Here is a 20,577-nt window from a genome sequence, read left to right as displayed (position 1 = left end):
GCATTACATAGGCCGGGGATAGGGCGCTATTCAGAACACACCTAGAGACAGAGCTCCATCCACCACCCGTATTCCAATCCCATGAAGTCCCTCTCCCACGGTCTGGGAGATGCATCAGGGGACAGCACGCCGGGTAACACTCTCCACTCCCCGAACCCTGCCTCTAAACCAGAAACACACTGGGTTCCTGTCAACCCAAAACATCATGAGCCACTGTTCACAAAGGATTTCACACACCTACACACACACCTTCCAACAAACAGAGCTTGAACGCACACACACGCGCGCGCATCTTTTAAAAAAGGTAGACCTGCTGAAAATACATTTAAACCCGATAGGTGTGGCGTTGTTTCAATGAGCTACAATGACCTCCTTAAATGTGTGTGTCTCTGTCTGGTGTGGAGTGGTGTCTATCTCCTCAGGTGATGAGTAAGGTGCTGGCTGGCATAGGGACAGAGTATTAGCAGTGGTGCAATTGGCTCCAGCTCCACACACCCAGCCTGCCTGTTTAATGAGATGAAGCTCCTACTTAGAATAGCATTTTTAAAATCACAGTCATTAACAGAGAGGGCTAATTCCACCACAGCCCCTATTGAAGTATGGGAGGAACACAACCGAGGAGAGGAGGGATAGAGGGAGGAGAGGAGGCAGGGAGGATCAACTTGAGAGACGCTCTCTGCTGGGCATGTCAACATCTTAGCACAGAGACACGGAGGTAGGGGTGTGGGGACGGGGGGAGAGAAGATTGGAAAACAAGTGTACTTCTCCCCGCAAACTGAGATGCTAGTCAGCACACCTTTTTATGGTCCATCAAAAGTACAACTAAAGTCAAGTATTCTCCGACGAGTTGCTTACGTAAAAAGACAGACCGTTTGGGTGTTTTTGTTGGACAATGCATCTCCGTTGTCATTTACCCGGCAACGGATTACTCCTATTGGAAAGGCATTGGGTCCAGTAGTGCACTAAATAGGTACTAGGGTGCTATTTGGGATGCATCCTCTACCCAGTCACCCCCCTCCTCCCCCTTCAGTCCATAAGGCACTGTGCCCACCAGGAGGTCAGGAGGAGCTGCTGTGATTGGATCAGCATCCCCAGGCCAGCCGTTTCCATGACGCAGCAACAGCACCAGCGCCTCTGCTGGAGACAGGAGACTAGAGAGGGGAGGAGGGAGGTGTGGAGGGAATGAGAGGTGGTGAAACAGAGAGAAGGGAGGAGGGAGAGAGGGGGAAACAGAGAGGAGGAGGGGGGGAATAGAGAGAAGGGGAGAGAGGAGAAACAGAAAGAAGGGGGCAGGGGGGAATAGAGAGAAGGGGAGGAGGGAGGGATGGGGGAACAGAAAGGGAGGGAGGGAGCAGAGTTGGAAAAGAGAGAAAGGAGGGCGGGGGCTGGTCGTGACCCACTCTGCTCCACCTCTCCTCTTCATCTCCAACCCACCCCGCTGCGCATGTCTGCTGGCTGCAGCCCCTCTCCTGGCTCTGCTCCTTGGACCCGGTGAAAGCAGCCCTGGGGCCTAGGCTGCTGCGGTATGGTAGCAGCCCACGCTAGGCTAGGTGAGGCCCGGTAGGGCTAGGAATGCGCTGGCTGGGACAGGGCCAGACCAGGCTAAGCTACGCTAAGTAGGGCCAGGGAGGGAGGTAGGCTAAGCTACACTAGGATAGGCAGGAGGGAGGGAGGCTAAGCAAGGCTAGGATAGGCAGGGACAGGAGGGAGGGAGGCTAAGCTAGGCTAGGATAGGCAGGGACAGGAGGGAGGGAGGCTAAGCTAGGCTAGGCTAGAAAGGGCCAGGAATGCACTGGCTGGGGCAGAGCCAGACTTGTGTTTGTGCAGGCCCCGCTACAGTGTGCCAATTGTTCTCAGGTGCCAACTGTCGCCTTGACAACCCCACATACGCACGGAGCGAGGGAAAGAGAGGGGAGTGAGCAGTGCGAGTCAGCGACGGAGAGCACTGTAAACTCCATGCCTGAAGAACTTAGAGGCGGAAAAACAAATTAAGTGTTAAAATGATGCCCAAAGTATCAGTCTGGGGAGAGAGAGTTATTATCCAGCCCTCTCAATATCAACACCCAGAATGTCTTGCAGTCTATTTGACCACTGTAACACTCAGAAGGTACTCTACACCACTCTGTCTGCCACCCAGGGGTCACATTACAACAGGCTTATCACGGTGGACAGATGCCAGTATCCATCCGCGTCCCAATTTGCACCCTATTCCCAAAGGGCTCTGGTCAAAACTAGTGCACTATATAGAGAAAGGGGTGCCATTTGCGACTCTCCCAGCCCCTGTCCCGCTGCCTTATCTGGAGATGCTCTCCCCTACCCTCTGACCCCCTGGGTTATCCTGTTCCGTGAGGGAAGGTCACACACACTAAAGCCCGGGGATTTAAGAGAGCAGCTCTGCCTTAGTAGGGGGGCACGTAACTGATCTGGCATCACCAAGGACTCAACTGGCATCTCTCAATGACATGGTATATCACACCAGCCAACAGGAGAGTGCAAAAAGTGTCCGGGAAGAACAATAGAATACCAGTACTACTACAGCATCCATTTCTGTTGAGAAACACAACACACACACACACTTGGGGTTAAGTGCTTAAAGGTAGAGTTGGAGTGTATACCAACCTGCTCCTACATGGTACACATGCAGTCAGTCAGACAGAGCACTACCGAGCAGTCTGACAAAGAGCAGATGGCCTCAAAACACATACACCATCCTCAGTCGCCAGCATAAAGGCTTGTCACACACAAAACCCGATCAGGTAGGCTGAGTCGATAACATCTGAGGAATCAGTCAGGCGGAGGGAAAAAACAAAACAGTCCTCCGTTACATGTTCTGTTATCACAGCACTGTGGAGCATTGATATAACTGTGAAGGACAGTCAGGAAGAAACCCGCAGCTAGCCACTGTTAAACGTGTTATTTACCTTAACCTAAAAAAGGTCAGCGCTCTGCCTACTGAAAGTGATGCTACCGTCTATCTTCGCTGTGTCGCGTGCTATAGGTGGACCCTGAAGTGTGTGTTTGCACCACCGTAGTTCTATACCGCACTGCTTATAATGTAACAATAGGTTCCCCCATGTAATAGGTATCAAACATAGGTTCCCACGTGCAAGTTCTTCACCAGGTCCACCTGTTTACTGGTTTTGGAGTGGTTAACATAACGAAAAGCTGAAAGTGAAGTATAAGGATCGGCATTGGGAAGCACCGGTCCCACGGGAGCTCTTAAGAGTCGAGGGCTCTGTGGACACACGTGGGATACGGTTCGTCTTTGGTACTGTAACCAAGGCTCGGGTCATAAAGGCTCCTCCGGCCCTGTCCATATGTCGGTTCTCAGCTCCAATAAAGGGGCCAAGCCACTCGCAATCACATCAGCGTCTTAGTCATGTCTGCTAAAAGACAGGTATTGACCCAGAAAGTTAAATATTGCAGGACAACCACAGACGTCAACATTGGCTAACAGTTTCCTAGTCGATTCCCTGTTAATGGTTCTGCAGATTCTCTAGGGATGAAGGATGCTTCTAGTTGAGTATGTGTAACCGAGGAACAACTTTTCCTCCTGAATGTTGATACTGTAAGCATCTTCATCATGACCATCAGCTGGGGAGAGTTTGGACACTGAATAGTGCCGAGCGATTAACCGAAATGTCGGTTATTTTTCGTTAAAAAAACTAACTAATTGACCGACGTCAGTTCAATTATTTGAATTCCATTTCATTCGGTTTTCCTTCTAAGCTCAATGCGCACATTGCAGTTTCCCTAGATATAAACCAGATCCAGCCTGAACTGTGCGATGTAGTAGGGAGTTGTAGTTTCCAACAGGATAATATTCTACATATTTACAACATTTTATGTGCTAAACTAACTACAATGACCACAATCCATTGCGCATCTACTTGTCCGGTCTGTGTTTCTTTTACGCCTGCTACTTCAGAGACAGAAGAACATGCGATCGTGAGGTGACAGAGAGCAGCTGTTGCTTCAAGGTATCTCTACCTGAAAATACATGATCTAAGTGATTGATAGTTGGTATTCAGTAGTCATAAAAGTATGCCTCATTTACTTTGAACAACTACTAAAATTGTGATTTTTTTCAGACAGCATAGACAGCAGCTCTGTAGAGATGAGACGACTTAGAATGAAATCATAAAGTCATCAAATAAAACAAATATACATAACAAATTCAATATTTAATTAAATAAAGTCATGTGAATAAATGATGGTTAATAAGTGATTAAGCAGTAATGGGCAGTCACTAACATCATGGGACTTTCATTACAATTATTTTATTCTGTTACAGCATTCAACCAAAATAATCGAAACCGAAAACCGTGATAATTTTTTTAAATAATCACACCGAAACAACCTCAAAATGTACTAATCGCTCAGCACTGACACCGATGTCTTCTCCAGAGATGGTATCCACAGAGGACCTAGGCTGCATCCTGATTCACCACACTTTGCCCAAAGTGTGCTCTTGTACACTCCCAGTAATTGATTTGAATGCTTTGGATTGGTGTAAGCATTGGCTTTCCAACATTGTTAAATCCATGACAGGGAGTGTGCAAGTGCACACTTCAGAAGAAGGGTGTAGAATCAGCACCCAGCTCTAGATGGTGCGAGCCTGGACAAGTCTGGGGAGGTGTGATAGCAACTCAGGGGGGAGTGGGTGTTATACACGTCATCAACTCAACTGGAAACTCGCAGCACATACACAAACCCCCGTGGTGTGTCAGACCTACCTAGCTGTTTGAGGAGGGAGCCGTTGTCAGACTTCCACCTCTCTTTCTTCTTCTCCGGGCTGCTTTTCCGCCGCTCCTTCCCCTTCTCCTTCACCCCGTTCTGTCTTCCCTTATGGCCCTTCATGGTTTTCTCTGCAGAGGAAATAGAGCAACATTGAAGTGGAGCCAGCCAAGCATGAAGTCAGGGAGAGGCAGGTCAAGACCGGGATATTTTTTCTCATGAGACAGATCAACTACTGGTGTTTTTAAACTGATTGGCTGTGCCCTTGGGGACATACCGCGTGCGCCCTTGGGGACATACCGCGTGCGCCCTTGGGGACAGGGCGCACTTGGGGACGTACCGTGTGTGCCCCAAATGGCAGCCTATTCCCTATATTCTGCAGGGCTGCAGTCAAAGGTAGTGCACTATATAGGGAGCCATTTGGAACACATGCTGTGCAGCAGTTAAATACAGCTGCATAATGTAAACACAGTCATATACTGAGGAGGCTATGTAGCAGTCAATGTTTGATTTCATTATCGTAAACTAAATTGGGGGTCAGTACTAAGCAGTGAACAGTACCCTGAGGCTCCTTGTCTCCATCCTGGTTAAGTTTCCCTCTCCTCCAGTCAGAGTGAACCTTACACTGAGAAACTGAGCTATCTGACCCCAGAATGGCACCTTTAACACCACCAGCTGGACTAATTGTTGTGATGAGAGAAATGACCCATAACCTGACAGACCGAACTGAGAAACTGTCCCACTTCTCAGAAACGCTCCGACCAAAGAACTCCCTCACAGTCAAAACCTTCACCATCTCTATTCACAGCTCGTGTGTAGTCATTGGGGACTGTGAGGCACAGGAAACCCACCCACACTCACAACTACAAATATGCTCACAAACAAGCACACTTACAGTAAATATACAGTACCAGTCAAAAGTTTGGACAGATACTCATTCAATCATTTCTTTATTTTTTTACATTGTAGAATAATAGTGAAGACATCAAAACTATGAAATAACACATATGAAATCATGTAGTAACCAAAAAAGTGTTAAACAAATGTTATATTCTTCAAAGTAGCCACCCTTTGCCTTGACAGCTTTGCACACGCTTGGCATTCTCTCAACCAGCTTCACCTGGAATGTTTTTCCAACAGTCCTGAAGGAGTTCCCACATATGCTGAGCACTTGATGGCTGCTTTTCTTTCACTCTGCAGTTCAACTTATCCCAAACCATCTCAATTGGGTTGAGATCGGATGATTGTGGAGACCAAATCATCTGATGCAGCACTCCATCACTCTCCTTCTTGGTCAAATAGCCCTTACACAGCCTGGAGGTGTGTTTTGGGTCATTGTCCCGTAAAAAAAAAAAAAAGATAGCCCCACTAAGCACAAACCAGATGGGATGGCGTATCACTGCAGAATGCGGTGGCCCTTGAATTCTAAATAAATCACAGACAGTGTAACCAGCAAAGCACCTTCACACCTCCTCCTCCATGCTTCACGGTGGGAACTACACATGCGGTGATCATCTGTTCACCTACTCTGTGTCTCACAAAGACATGGCGGTTAGAACCGCCATTGCTTGTGTTTCTTGGCTCAAGCAAGTCTTCTTCTTATTGTTGTCCTTTAGTAGTGGTTTCTTTGCAGCAATTTGACCACGAAGGCCTGATTCACACAGTCTCCTCTGAACAATGATGTTGAGATATGTCTGTTACTTGAACTCTGTGAAGCATTTATTTGGGCTGCGATTTCTGAGGCTGGTAACTCTAATGAACTTATACTCTGCAGCAAGAGTTAACTCTAGGTCTTCCGGTTTGACTGACCTTCATGTCTTAAAGTAATGATGGACTGTTGTTTCTCTTTGCTTATTTGAGTTGTTCTTGCCATAATATGGATTTGTTATTTGACCAAATAGGCCTATCTTCTGTATACCGCCCCTACCTTGTTACAACACAACTAATTGGCTCAAAGGAGTCATAAAATGATGTAGAGGAAATGAAATACAAACTAATTCACCATTAGTAAGAAGGAAAGAAATTCCACTATTTAACAAGGCACACCTGTTAATTGAAATGCATTCCAGGTGACTACCTCATGAAGCTGGTTGAGAGAATGCCAAGAGTGTGCAAAGCTGTCATCAAGGCTACTTGGTGGCTACTTTGAAGAATCTCAATATATTTGGATTTGTTTAACGTTTTTTTGGGGGTTGCTACATGATTCCATACGTCACTATTATTCCACAACGTAGAAAACAAAGAAAAACCCTTGAACGAGTAGGTGTGTCAAAACTTTTGACTGGTACTGTACATCTGCACTAGCATCTATTTGGACACACACAGAGACACAATAAACAGAGGGAGAGCACCCCGCTGAGAAACCGTCCCACTAGCTGTGCGGTTGGGTTGGTGCCCCCCCCACACTTATTGTTGGGGAACATGTTTTAACACGCTCCCGCTGCTTAGACCAACAGTGGAGCGGGTGGCGTGCACGCCTGACTTCCTCTCATGCTGGTTATAATAGAGGCTGAGTTGAGTTGTGGGGGCACTGAGGGTCTCCCTCCATCATGCTTCCCCTAGCATGGAGGAGCAGGACATGCATGGGGGGGGGCTGAGTGGTACCTCACTGTGGTCTTCCTGGAGGGTTGTGTTTCACACTGAGGCTACCCTGGGTGTGTGTGTGTGTATACATGTGTCCATGTTGTTTTCAACAAATCTGTTGTGTGGGTGTGTGCGTGCCTGAACACTGCCGGTAAGTGTGTGTAGGATAGAAGGTCATATGTATGAGTGATGTGTTAGCTATTTTTGTGAATATGTGTGCTGTCGGGAGAAAAAAAATAACTCATATTTTCTGCAACGGTCCAACTTGGAGAGACATTTGGAAACGTTGTCGTCAGATCAGTTGTTTTTTCTCTTCCCCCCCTCTCACTTCTCCCTCTTCCCCCCTCTCATTTACATTTTCTGTTGCCGTCAGTTAGGTGCAGTGCCTCCAAGGGATTCGTCTTTTTGAAGTGTGTGGTTCATTTCCTCTCTTTCTGGGAGCACTCAGCTGCGGTGTGTGTGTGTGTGTGTGTGTGTGTGTGTGTGTGTGTGTGTGTGTGTGTGTGTGTGTGTGTGTGTGTGTGTGTGTGTGTAAAAGAGAGAGTGTGTAAGTGTGTGTTTGTGTTTGTTGCACCGTGCCCCACTTCTTACCTGCGCTCATTAGCACGACACCAAAGCGTCTTTACACTCCCTCTACCACTTCCTCTCCTTCTCTCTCATGCTCCCTCTACCACTTCCTCTCCTTCTCTCTCATGCTCCCTCTACCACTTCCTCTCCTCCTCTCTCATGCTCCCTCTACCACTTCCTCTCCTTCTCTCTCATGCTCCCTCTACCACTTCCTCTCCTTCTCTCGCATGCTCCCTCTACCACTTCCTCTCCTTCTCTCTCATGCTCCCTCTACCACTTCCTCTCCTTCTCTCTCATGCTCCCTCTACCACTTCCTCTCCTTCTCTCTCATGCTCCCTCTACCACTTCCTCTCCTTCTCTCGCATGCTCCCTCTACCACTTCCTCTCCTTCTCTCTCATGCTCCCTCTACCACTTCCTCTCCTTCTCTCTCATGCTCCCTCTACCACTTCCTCTCCTTCTCTCTCATGCTCCCTCTACCACTTCCTCTCCTTCTCTCTCATGCTCCCTCTACCACTTCCTCTCCTTCTCTCTCATGCTCCCTCTCTCTCTAGAAGACAGAGAGCTCAGCCCAGAGTCCCCTCCACTCACACACACACACACACACACACGTCTACAGGAAGGTAAGCCAGTAGAAAGGAACCTTTAAGACTTGACTTGAATATCCCTAGACAGATAAAAATCTGCGTTCCAAATATGCACCCTATGCTCTCTATAACGCAACAGTTTTGACCAGGGCCCATAGGGAACAGGGTGCCATTTGGGACTCTCCCTGACCCTATTACAGCCCTCAGTCATGTGAGTAGTTGCAGTGTAGTAGTAGTCAACCTGCAGTGTCCATGTCCTCCCTCTGGCCCCAGTACTGGACCCATAGTAACCACACTCAGAGGCGTGACAAAAGTCTTTACACACTACTCCACTTGGCCAAGTAAAGGGCCCAGGGCAAAGAGTCTGAGGGTTTCCCCTGTGTGTCTGTCAGAAGGAATGGGAAACGAGCCACCCTGTTACAGAATAACTAGCCAGGACTCTCTGGAGTCTAGAGAGGGAGAAACTAGAGAAAGAAGTGTGTGTGTCTTGGAAAAGGGGAGGGGTGGGGTTTGGGTGGGAATTTATGTGCATATTAACATTTGAAAGAGGAATAGGCTATGTTAGTTCAGGTGTGTGTTGGAGTGGGATCTGTCTATGTGTGGAAAAGGAAGGGTGTATGTGTTGTTGTGAGAGTCCTTGCGTGTGTGTCCTTGTACCTATGTCTGTGTGCACACTTGTCCGTGTGTGTGTGTGTGTGTTAGCCTGGGGAGTTGTACGAGTCTCTCCAGCCGGTACTCAATTTGCAGTGTTCATCATTCCTGAGCTCCCAAAGCCCGCTGATGTGTAGTAGGACCTCCCAACTGCACTTCTCAGCGCTATCAGGGGCCTGTGTTGGCTGCCCGGCGCTAAGCAGCCATATCTATTCACACATGGAAATGAGGGGCCGACACACAGAGCCGGGGGAGGGGACAGATAGCTCCGTGATAGAACAAACTGCTTCAGTGGATGCGGCCCAAATGGCACCCTACACCCTATGTGGCGCACTACTTTTCACCAGGGCACCCGTGGGCCCTGGTCAAAAGTTGCACACACTAGGAAGGGAGTAGGGTGCCATTTGGGACGCAAAAGACAGGGCCTCTGCCTGCACCCTGCTCGCTTAGATGGAGAAAGATGGGGCTGTCAGTATCATAATGACTGGGCGACCTCTCTCATATCCCTCTCTTTGCCTCTACATCGCTCTACTTCTCTCCTTTTTTCTCTCTCTACATCGCTCTCCCTCTCTCTCTACTTCTCTCTCCCTCTACTTCTCTCCTTTTTTCTCTCTCTACATCTCTCCTCTCTCTCTCTCTCAATTCAATTTCAACGTAAGGGCTTTATTGGCATGGGAAACATGTTAACATTGCCAAAGCAATTGAAGTAGATAATAAACAAAAGTGAAATAAACAAAAATTAACAGGAAACATCACACTCACAGAAGTTCCAAAAGAATAAAAGACATTTCAAATGTCATATTATGTCTATGTACAGTGTTGTAACGATGTGCAAATAGTTGAAATACAAAAGGGAAAATAATAAACAAATATGGGATGTATTTAGAATGGTGTTTGTTCTTCACTGGTTGCCCTTTTCTTGTGGCAACAGGTTGCACATCTTGCTGCTGTGATGGCACACTGTGGTATTTCACCCAGTAGATATGAGAGTTTATCAAAATTGGGTTTGTTTTCGAATTCTTTGTGGATCTGTGTAATCTGAAGGAAATATGCATCTCTAATATGGTCATACATTTGGCAGGAAGTGCAGCTCCGTTTCCACCTCATTTTGTGGGCAGTGTGCACATAGCCGGTCTTCTCTTCAGAGCCAGGTCTGCCTACGGCGGCCTTTCTCAATAGCAAGGCTATGCTCACTGAGTCTGTACATAGTCAAAAGCTTTCCTTAAGTTTGGGTCAGTCACAGTGGTCAGGTAATTTCTCTCCCTCTTCTTCTCTATGAATCTCCCTCCCTCCCGCCCTCCCTCCCTCCATCCATCCCTCCCCAGCTCACAATAACCATCAGTTAGCCTGTCACCACGGGAGAGACGGGTTTTCTTTCCACACGTCACGGCAAGACTCCCAACACAGAACACTGGGCTATTCCCATGTTCCACACGCCCAGCAGACGTACAGCCAATCAACGCCGAGTATAGCCAGAGCGCATAGCACGGTATGCGTCCCAAATGGTGCCCTTATTCCCTAGGTAGTGCACTACTTTTGCCCAGAGCCCTATGGGCCCTGGTCAAAAGTAGTACACTATGGGGAATAGGGTGCCAATGGGGAAGCAGGCCATGTCTGGATGATCTCAGCTTCCACAGTGATAGCATATTGCTTTGTGTCTACCATCTAGTCCTGAGAGTGAATCCACTAGGCGGAGTCACTGGGCTTTGAGGGCTGAACGCAGCCTAAGCTGAAGAGCAGCAATCCATGTAGGCACCAACTCAGGGAGGGCCCTGCCCACCTGCCCACCTGCCTGGGACGGGCTCGGTTCAAATACTTTACACGTGCATCCTTCCCTCCCTCCCTCCTTGAAGTCACATGGGAATGGAATGGAAACCTGAAGTATTCCCTAAATCATGACCAAGGGTTCCATCCCATTCCCATATTACCTCAAGGAGGGAAGGATGCATGTTTAACATATTGAACAAGGAGATAAGGGTGCATTTTGAAAGTATTAGAAAAGGGCTACATACTGCTGTCCTGAATTCACCCTCGTTGAGGTTATAACAGGAAGGAAGTCACAGCAGTGTAATACTGTATGTATGTCTGTTTCTGTCAAACACAGCCCTACACTGCAGCTGGTGGCTTGTGTTTGGGCTCTCTGATCGTGTGCGTGCGGGTGTGTGTGTGTGTTTGTGCCACTCACCTCCAGCTAGGTCCTCCTCCAGCAGCTGGATCTGCAGGTGGAAAATCTTCTCCTGGAGGTCACACAGGGAACTCTTCATCTTCTCCCGCCGCGTGACCATGTAGCACAGGTTCCTCACCTGCCACACCCAGAGACAGAGAGACACACGTCACACCCAGAGACAGAGAGACACACGTCACACCCAGAGACAGAGAGACACACGGCACACCCAGAGAGACACACCCAGAGACAGAGAGACACACCCAGAGACAGAGAGACACACGTCACACCCAGAGACAGAGAGACACACCCAGAGACAGAGAGACACACCCAGAGACAGAGAGACACACCCAGAGACAGAGAGACACACCCAGAGACAGAGAGACACACGTCACACCCAGAGACACACCCAGAGACAGAGACACACCCAGAGACAGAGAGACACACCCAGAGACAGAGACACACCCAGAGACAGAGAGACACACGTCACACCCAGAGACAGAGAGACACACGTCACACCCAGAGACAGAGAGACACACGTCACACCCAGAGACAGAGAGACACACGTCACACCCAGAGACAGAGAGACACACCCAGAGACAGAGACACACGTCACACCCAGAGACACACCCAGAGACAGAGAGACACACGTCACACCCAGAGACAGAGAGACACACGTCACACCCAGAGACAGAGAGACACACGTCACACCCAGAGACAGAGAGACACACCCAGAGACAGAGAGACACACCCAGAGACAGAGAGACACACCCAGAGACAGAGAGACACACCCAGAGACAGAGAGACACACCCAGAGACAGAGAGACACACCCAGAGACAGAGAGACACACCCAGAGACACACCCAGAGACAGAGAGACACACCCAGAGACAGAGAGACACACCCAGAGACAGAGAGACACACCCAGAGACAGAGAGACACACCCAGAGACAGAGAGACACACCCAGAGACAGAGAGACACACGTCACACCCAGAGACAGAGAGACACACCCAGAGACAGAGAGACACACCCAGAGACAGAGAGACACACCCAGAGACAGAGAGACACACCCAGAGACAGAGAGACACACCCAGAGACAGAGAGACACACCCAGAGACAGAGAGACACACGTCACACCCAGAGACACACCCAGAGACAGAGAGACACACCCAGAGACAGAGAGACACACCCAGAGACAGAGAGACACACCCAGAGACAGAGAGACACACGTCACACCCAGAGACAGAGAGACACACGTCACACCCAGAGACAGAGAGACACACGTCACACCCAGAGACAGAGAGACACACCCAGAGACAGAGACACACGTCACACCCAGAGACACACCCAGAGACAGAGAGACACACGTCACACCCAGAGACAGAGAGACACACGTCACACCCAGAGACAGAGAGACACACCCAGAGACAGAGAGACACACCCAGAGACAGAGAGACACACCCAGAGACAGAGAGACACACCCAGAGACAGAGAGACACACCCAGAGACAGAGCCAGACACACCCAGAGACACACCCAGAGACAGAGAGACACACCCAGAGACAGAGAGACACACCCAGAGACAGAGAGACACACCCAGAGACAGAGAGACACACCCAGAGACAGAGAGACACACCCAGAGACAGAGAGACACACCCAGAGACAGAGAGACACACCCAGAGACAGAGAGACACACGTCACACCCAGAGACAGAGAGACACACCCAGAGACAGAGAGACACACCCAGAGACAGAGAGACACACCCAGAGACCGAGAGACACACCCAGAGACCGAGAGACACACGTCACACCCAGAGACAGAGAGACACACCCAGAGACAGAGAGACACACCCAGAGACACACCCAGAGACAGAAAGACACACCCAGAGACAGAGAGACACACCCAGAGACAGAGAGACACACCCAGAGACACACCCAGAGACAGAAAGACACACCCAGAGACAGAGAGACACACCCAGAGACAGAGAGACACACCCAGAGACACACCCAGAGACCGAGAGACACACCCAGAGACCGAGAGACACACCCAGAGACCGAGAGACACACCCAGAGACAGAGAGACACACCCAGAGACAGAGAGACACACCCAGAGACAGAGAGACACACCCAGAGACAGAGAGACACACCCAGAGACAGAAAGACACACCCAGAGACAGAGAGACACACCCAGAGACAGAGAGACACACCCAGAGACAGAGAGACACACCCAGAGACACCCAGAGACCGAGAGACACACGTCACACCCAGAGACAGAGAGACACACCCAGAGACAGAGAGACACACCCAGAGACAGAGAGACACACCCAGAGACAGAGAGACACACCCAGAGACAGAGAGACACACCCAGAGACAGAGAGACACACCCAGAGACAGAGAGACACACCCAGAGACAGAGAGACACACCCAGAGACAGAGAGACACACCCAGAGACAGAGAGACACACCCAGAGACAGAGAGACACACCCAGAGACAGAGAGACACACCCAGAGACAGAGAGACACACCCAGAGACAGAAAGACACACCCAGAGACAGAAAGACACACCCAGAGACAGAGAGACACACCCAGAGACACACCCAGAGACAGAGAGACACACCCAGAGACAGAGAGACACACCCAGAGACAGAGAGACACACCCAGAGACAGAGAGACACACCCAGAGACACACCCAGAGACAGAGAGACACACCCAGAGACAGAGAGACACACCCAGAGACAGAGAGACACACCCAGAGACAGAGAGACACACCCAGAGACAGAGAGACACACCCAGAGACAGAAAGACACACCCAGAGACAGAGAGACACACCCAGAGACACACACCCAGAGACAGAGAGACACACGTCACACCCAGAGACAGAGAGACACACCCAGAGACACACACACAGAGACAGAGAGACACACGTCACACCCAGAGACAGAGAGACACACCCAGAGACAGAGAGACACACCCAGAGACAGAGAGACACACCCAGAGACAGAGAGACACACCCAGAGACAGAGAGACACACCCAGAGACAGAGAGACACACCCAGAGACAGAGAGACACACCCAGAGACAGAGAGACACACCCAGAGACAGAGAGACACACCCAGAGACAGAAAGACACACCCAGAGACAGAGAGACACACCCAGAGACAGAGAGACACACCCAGAGACACACCCAGAGACAGAGAGACACACCCAGAGACAGAGAGACACACCCAGAGACAGAGAGACACACCCAGAGACAGAGAGACACACCCAGAGACACACCCAGAGACAGAGAGACACACCCAGAGACAGAGAGACACACCCAGAGACAGAGAGACACACCCAGAGACAGAGAGACACACCCAGAGACAGAGAGACACACCCAGAGACAGAAAGACACACCCAGAGACAGAGAGACACACCCAGAGACACACACCCAGAGACAGAGAGACACACGTCACACCCAGAGACAGAGAGACACACCCAGAGACACACACACAGAGACAGAGAGACACACGTCACACCCAGAGACAGAGAGACACACCCAGAGACAGAGAGACACACCCAGAGACAGAGAGACACACCCAGAGACAGAGAGACACACCCAGAGACAGAGAGACACACCCAGAGACAGAGAGACACACCCAGAGACAGAGAGACACACCCAGAGACAGAGAGACACACCCAGAGACAGAGAGACACACCCAGAGACAGAAAGACACACCCAGAGACAGAGAGACACACCCAGAGACAGAGAGACACACCCAGAGACACACCCAGAGACAGAGAGACACACCCAGAGACAGAGAGACACACCCAGAGACAGAGAGACACACCCAGAGACAGAGAGACACACCCAGAGACAGAGAGACACACCCAGAGACACACCCAGAGACAGATAGACACACCCAGAGACAGATAGACACACCCAGAGACAGAGAGACACACCCAGAGACAAAGAGACACACCCAGAGACAGAGAGACACACCCAGAGACAGAGAGACACACCCAGAGACAGAAAGACACACCCAGAGACAGAGAGACACACCCAGAGACAGAGAGACACACCCAGAGACAGAGAGACACACGTCACACCCAGAGACAGAGAGACACACCCAGAGACACACACCCAGAGACAGAGAGACACACGTCACACCCAGAGACAGAGAGACACACCCAGAGACAGAGAGACACACCCAGAGACAGAGAGACACACCCAGAGACAGAGAGACACACCCAGAGACAGAGAGACACACCCAGAGACAGAGAGACACACCCAGAGACAGAGAGACACACCCAGAGACAGAGAGACACACCCAGAGACAGAGAGACACACCCAGAGACAGAGAGACACACCCAGAGACAGAAAGACACACCCAGAGACAGAGAGACACACCCAGAGACAGAAAGACACACCCAGAGACAGAGAGACAGACCCAGAGACACACCCAGAGACAGAGAGACACACCCAGAGACAGAGAGACACACCCAGAGACAGAGAGACACACCCAGAGACAGAGAGACACACCCAGAGACAGAGAGACACACCCAGAGACAGAGAGACACACCCAGAGACACACCCAGAGACAGAGAGACACACCCAGAGACAGAGAGACACACCCAGAGACAGAGAGACACACCCAGAGACAGAGAGACACACCCAGAGACAGAGAGACACACCCAGAGACAAAGAGACACACCCAGAGACAGAGAGACACACCCAGAGACAGAGAGACACACCCAGAGACAGAAAGAAACACCCAGAGACAGAGAGACACACCCAGAGACAGAGAGACACACCCAGAGACAGAGAGACACACCCAGAGACAGAGAGACACACCCAGAAACAGAGAGACACACCCAGAGACAGAGAGACACACCCAGAGACAAAGAGACACACCCAGAGACAGAGAGACACACCCAGAGACAGAGAGACACACCCAGAGACAGAAAGAAACACCCAGAGACAGAGAGACACACCCAGAGACAGAGAGACACACCCAGAGACAGAGAGACACACCCAGAGACAGAGAGACACACCCAGAGACAGAGAGACACACCCAGAGACAGAGAGACACACCCAGAGACAGAGAGACACACCCAGAGACAGAGAGACAGACCCAGAGACAGACCCAGAGACAGAGAGACACACGTCACACAGTCCTCTGAACCCATTATAATAACCAGGTTGGATCTATAGCAGAGAGAAAGGCCCCATTAAAACCACCCAGCTTCCCTCTCTCTCTGTCTTTATTCAGTCTCAACCTCCCAGACGCGGGGTAGAAGGGTAGGGGTGTAACTAGACTGCAGCCAAGGGTAGGAACTCCAGCTAGACTAATTCTCTTAGCAGCATCACCACCCCCCCCCCACCCCCACCACCACCACCAACTCCTCACCCTGTCAAATCACTTTCATATGTTTTCATGTGTGTTTATGGGGCTCTGCTTTGGCAGTGGGACAACGTGGCTGTCGAAGGAGTAGCAGTGTGTGTGTGTGTGTGTGTGTGTGTGTGTGTGTGTGTGTGTGTGTGGTGGAGAGCTGGAGCGACTAACCTCCCCTCGGGAAGCTGCCGGGTTAGGCCATAGCCAACCCACTCTGGAGTAGTCCCCAGTAAAACAGAGAGAGGCTGGCTCACAGCCAGGAACAGGATACACACACAGGGGGGGAAAAAACCACACACACACGTCTGAGGGCTCCCAGTGTGTCCTGTGTCAAAGCACATCTGTGTGAGAGTGTGTTGTTTTTCCACTCCAGCATATTTCAGTGTGCATCTTTATCAATGAGAGTCTGTGACTAAGGATTAGTCACAGTGATGATGGGAAGAGGGGCAAGAGAGGAGGGGATACGGCTGACAAGAAAACAGATATATTTTTTGAGAGAGAGAAAAAGACAGACAAGACGGACGGACAGCCGCCGACAGACGGACAGCCGCCGACAGACGGACAGCCGCCGACAGACGGACGGACAGACAGAGCGTAATGACAGAGGATGAAAAGTACTGCGCAGTCAGAAAGAAACGCCGTCTTTGTCTGCCAGCCAGGCTATGCTGTGCGAGGCGTCCGTCCTGTCACTCAGATGGTACAGCACGGCGGAGCTGAGCCACCCAGACACTCCACAAAGGACAGATCTGTTCACGCAGTCCGCCCGCCTGTCTCGCACACTGACGCAGACAGCACACGCGCATAGCCAACGCAAGAACGCGCACACAACAGCGCACAACAAAAAGGCACACATCTGATCTGGCATCACCAAGGACTCAACTGGCATCTCTCAATGACACGGTATATCACACCAGCCAACAGGAGAGTGCATAAAGTGTCCGGGAAGAACAATAGAATGCCAGTACTACTACAGCATCCATTTCTGTTGAGAAACACAACACACACACACAGGAGAAAAAACATTACTGTTCTCCTGTCCCTGCTATGTTTAGCTCCAGCAGGAACAAAACATTAATTGTGTCCCAATGTATTCCGCTGATGGGGATAGTACATTAACAAACGGTTAACAGAGGAGATACGGCCAGCACACTGCCACTGTGTGGGAGGAGATAACCACAGGCCTAATGTTTGGTATCGCTTGCTGCTAGTTTGCTTATTAAGTTGTCTGGCGGCCAGCTATCCTAAGTATTCTATTACTTCTGAGTAGGATAAAAATAGATGTGGGACACAATGTTCAGTATCTGTGTTAGATTACGAGTGGTGGTAAGGGGGGGGCTGTTTTCAACAACAGGTTGAGGGGGGATGAGGAACGGAAGGCCTTCAAATGGGGGGGGGGCAGACACTTCCCTCCCTCTCTAATCTATGACTGAGTCCCAAATGGAACCCTATACCCTTTATAATGCGCTACTTTTGACCTGGGACCAGAGTGCACAAGTAGTGCACAATATAGGGAACAGGGGGCCATTTGGGACACAACCTATTAACCTCTCTCATCTTTAGCAATTTCTCCAATCCACACTATCCCCTCTCTCTACCTCCCTCCCTCCCTCTCTACCTCCCTCCCTCCCTCCCTCCCTCATTTTGTCCTTCGGCCCTGTGATAGAAGTACAGATAACTGCTAAGGGGCCACTCCTCTTCCATAGCACACGCAGAGCAAACAGCTTTTCACCTACTTTCTATTCTCCTCTCTCTCTCTCTCTCTATCCTTATCTGTTCCCTCCTCTATCCCTTCATCCATCTCATCCTTCCCTCTCAGGCTCCGTACACAGAGGCCTTAGTGGTGTATTTACTGTGCCGAGCAGGGCCAACTGCTCCCATACCACACAGTAAACAGATGTCTCTCAGTTTCTTCCCTCTCGCTCTGATCACTTCCCCAATCGCACAATCTCGCTCTCCCTCCATCCCTACAACACAGTAAACTGCTTCCTTTTCTCCCTCCATCTCTCACTCTCTTTTTCTCCCTCTATACTAGAATTACACATCTCTCCCCCACTCTCTCCTCTCACCATCCCCTCCCCCCCTCCCCCCTCCCTGACTCTGTAGCACAGAGAGACAGCGAGGATAGAGTGAGTATTGGTGGTGTAATAAGTGGACTGAACAGGGCCCGCTCCTCTCCTCTCCTGCCAGACACCTGTTGATTTAATTAGGGCCCGATGACAGCAGATGCGTTGGTGACCGCTCGCGGTCCAGGTCTCAGTGACCACGGTGTGAAACGGGTCTGCGTGCTCACATGCAGACGACCAGGCTGCCCCAGGCATGGAACGTGGCGTGGAAATGCGGCTGCCCCGGGCTGAAAGTGCACCGTGCGCATCAGAGAGGATCCCACCACTGATCCTAGAGTTACAGACAGTGACTAGAAGGGCTGGCCAGAGCCCCAGAGAGGGAGAGGCGAGAACACCTAGGCTACATCCCAAATTGTACCTTATTCCCTGTATAGTGCATTGTCAAAAGTAGTGCACTATGTAAGGAATAGGGCTGGGAAATTCCAGGGACCTCACAATACGATTTTGTCACGATAATCAAGTGCAGATACAATATGTATTGCGATTCTATACTGCGATTTTATTGGTATTTGATGTCCCGATATATTGCTCACTACATGACCTGCCACCACGTTTAACAGCAAAAATAACAACCCTAAAATATATTTTTTACAACTTGAAATGTGATGACTTTTCCTAGAGTGACCCCAACATTAGAAAAAGTGAAACATCGCCTTTGTTCATATTTCCATGAAAGCTGTACACCACCAGGGTACAAAGAATGTCTTCGGGTCATTTTTGACCCGGCAGTTATAAAATAATTTACACACCACAAAGACACACACACAAAGACACACACACACAAATTAAGATTGTGTGCTACTGTTTGAACTCAGAACGCTACTGTTTGAACGTTCTTGTGCATGTGCAGCATCTCCCCTCCACGACCCCACACCACTCAAGTTCACAGACAAAATAAAAACTATTTCAGACTAAATAAACATTTCTTGAAAGCATTGTTTACTAATGGGGAATGCAGTCAGGGGCTATAAAGGTGCTGCAGATGACAGTCCCCCCAGTTCTATATTTTGCTGAAGCCATGACTGCACGTTTCAGTGCCCAACAGGTCATAGATCTGATTTTTTCAGATGTCCAGGAAGAACAAGAGAACAATGATTTAGAAGAGGAGGAGGTATCTGAAGAAGAAGATGGGGAAGAATACAACCCAGAGCACGATGCATCATCTTCAGATGAAGAAATCCCCCAAGCTGAAAGACACATTTTTGTCAGCAAAATAACATGGTCCTTGACACCTTATGACAACCAGGGCAGGATGGCAGCACAAAATGTCATAAGGATGACCCCAGGGCCCACAAGACATGCCCATGCCCAGGACATCGCCTCCACATTATACATGTTCGTCACACCAGCCATCAAAAAAGTCATCCTGGAATTGACAAATTTGGAGGGTTTCTGTAAATATGGAGACAACTGGAAAAGGATGGATGAGATTGACCTGCGTGCCTACATAGGGCTGCTAATCTTAGCGGGTGTGTGTAGGTCCCGAGGCGAGGCTACATGTAGTCTCTGGGATGCAGAGAGAGGAAGGGCGATTTTCCGTGCCACAATGCCACTGAAAGTCTTTCACACTTTCGCAAGAATGCTACGATTTGATAACCGTGAGTCAAGACCTGCCAGACACGTGAGAGACAAACTGGAGGCCATGAGAGAGTTCTGGGAGAAGTAGGTGGAGCGTCTGCCATACCTCTACAACCCTGGGCCTCAGTGGATGAGCAACTGGTTCCATTCAGGAGGTACATTTTTAATTTTCATATCTGTAATGTAAGTGATTTTTACTGTTAATTATATTATGTATT

At 49.9% G+C, this 20,577-nt stretch overlaps 1 protein-coding gene and 1 pseudogene across 4 annotated transcripts in view; one reads left to right on the top strand and one right to left on the bottom strand.

Annotated features, from left to right (window-relative positions):
- LOC139584298 (protein Jade-1-like) overlaps nt 1-20,577 on the bottom strand; it is a 144,717-nt gene that overhangs the window by 7,449 nt on the left and 116,691 nt on the right. For all 4 annotated transcript variants that reach the window (XM_071415980.1, XM_071415971.1, XM_071415990.1 and 1 more), the window contains 2 exons: nt 11,309-11,426; nt 4,737-4,868 (listed from right to left, as the gene is read on the bottom strand). In XM_071415980.1, coding sequence (XP_071272081.1) covers nt 4,737-4,868; nt 11,309-11,426 — 250 coding nt within the window. The remainder of the gene's footprint in view (nt 1-4,736; nt 4,869-11,308; nt 11,427-20,577) is intronic.
- LOC139539991 (uncharacterized) lies at nt 19,800-20,563 on the top strand (annotated as a pseudogene).

Source organism: Salvelinus alpinus, chromosome 1 (genome assembly GCF_045679555.1).
Source record: "Salvelinus alpinus chromosome 1, SLU_Salpinus.1, whole genome shotgun sequence".
NCBI lineage: Eukaryota > Metazoa > Chordata > Actinopteri > Salmoniformes > Salmonidae > Salvelinus > Salvelinus alpinus.
The sequence above is the reverse complement of the archived record's forward strand: the minus strand, read 5'-3'. Positions and strand labels throughout refer to the sequence as shown.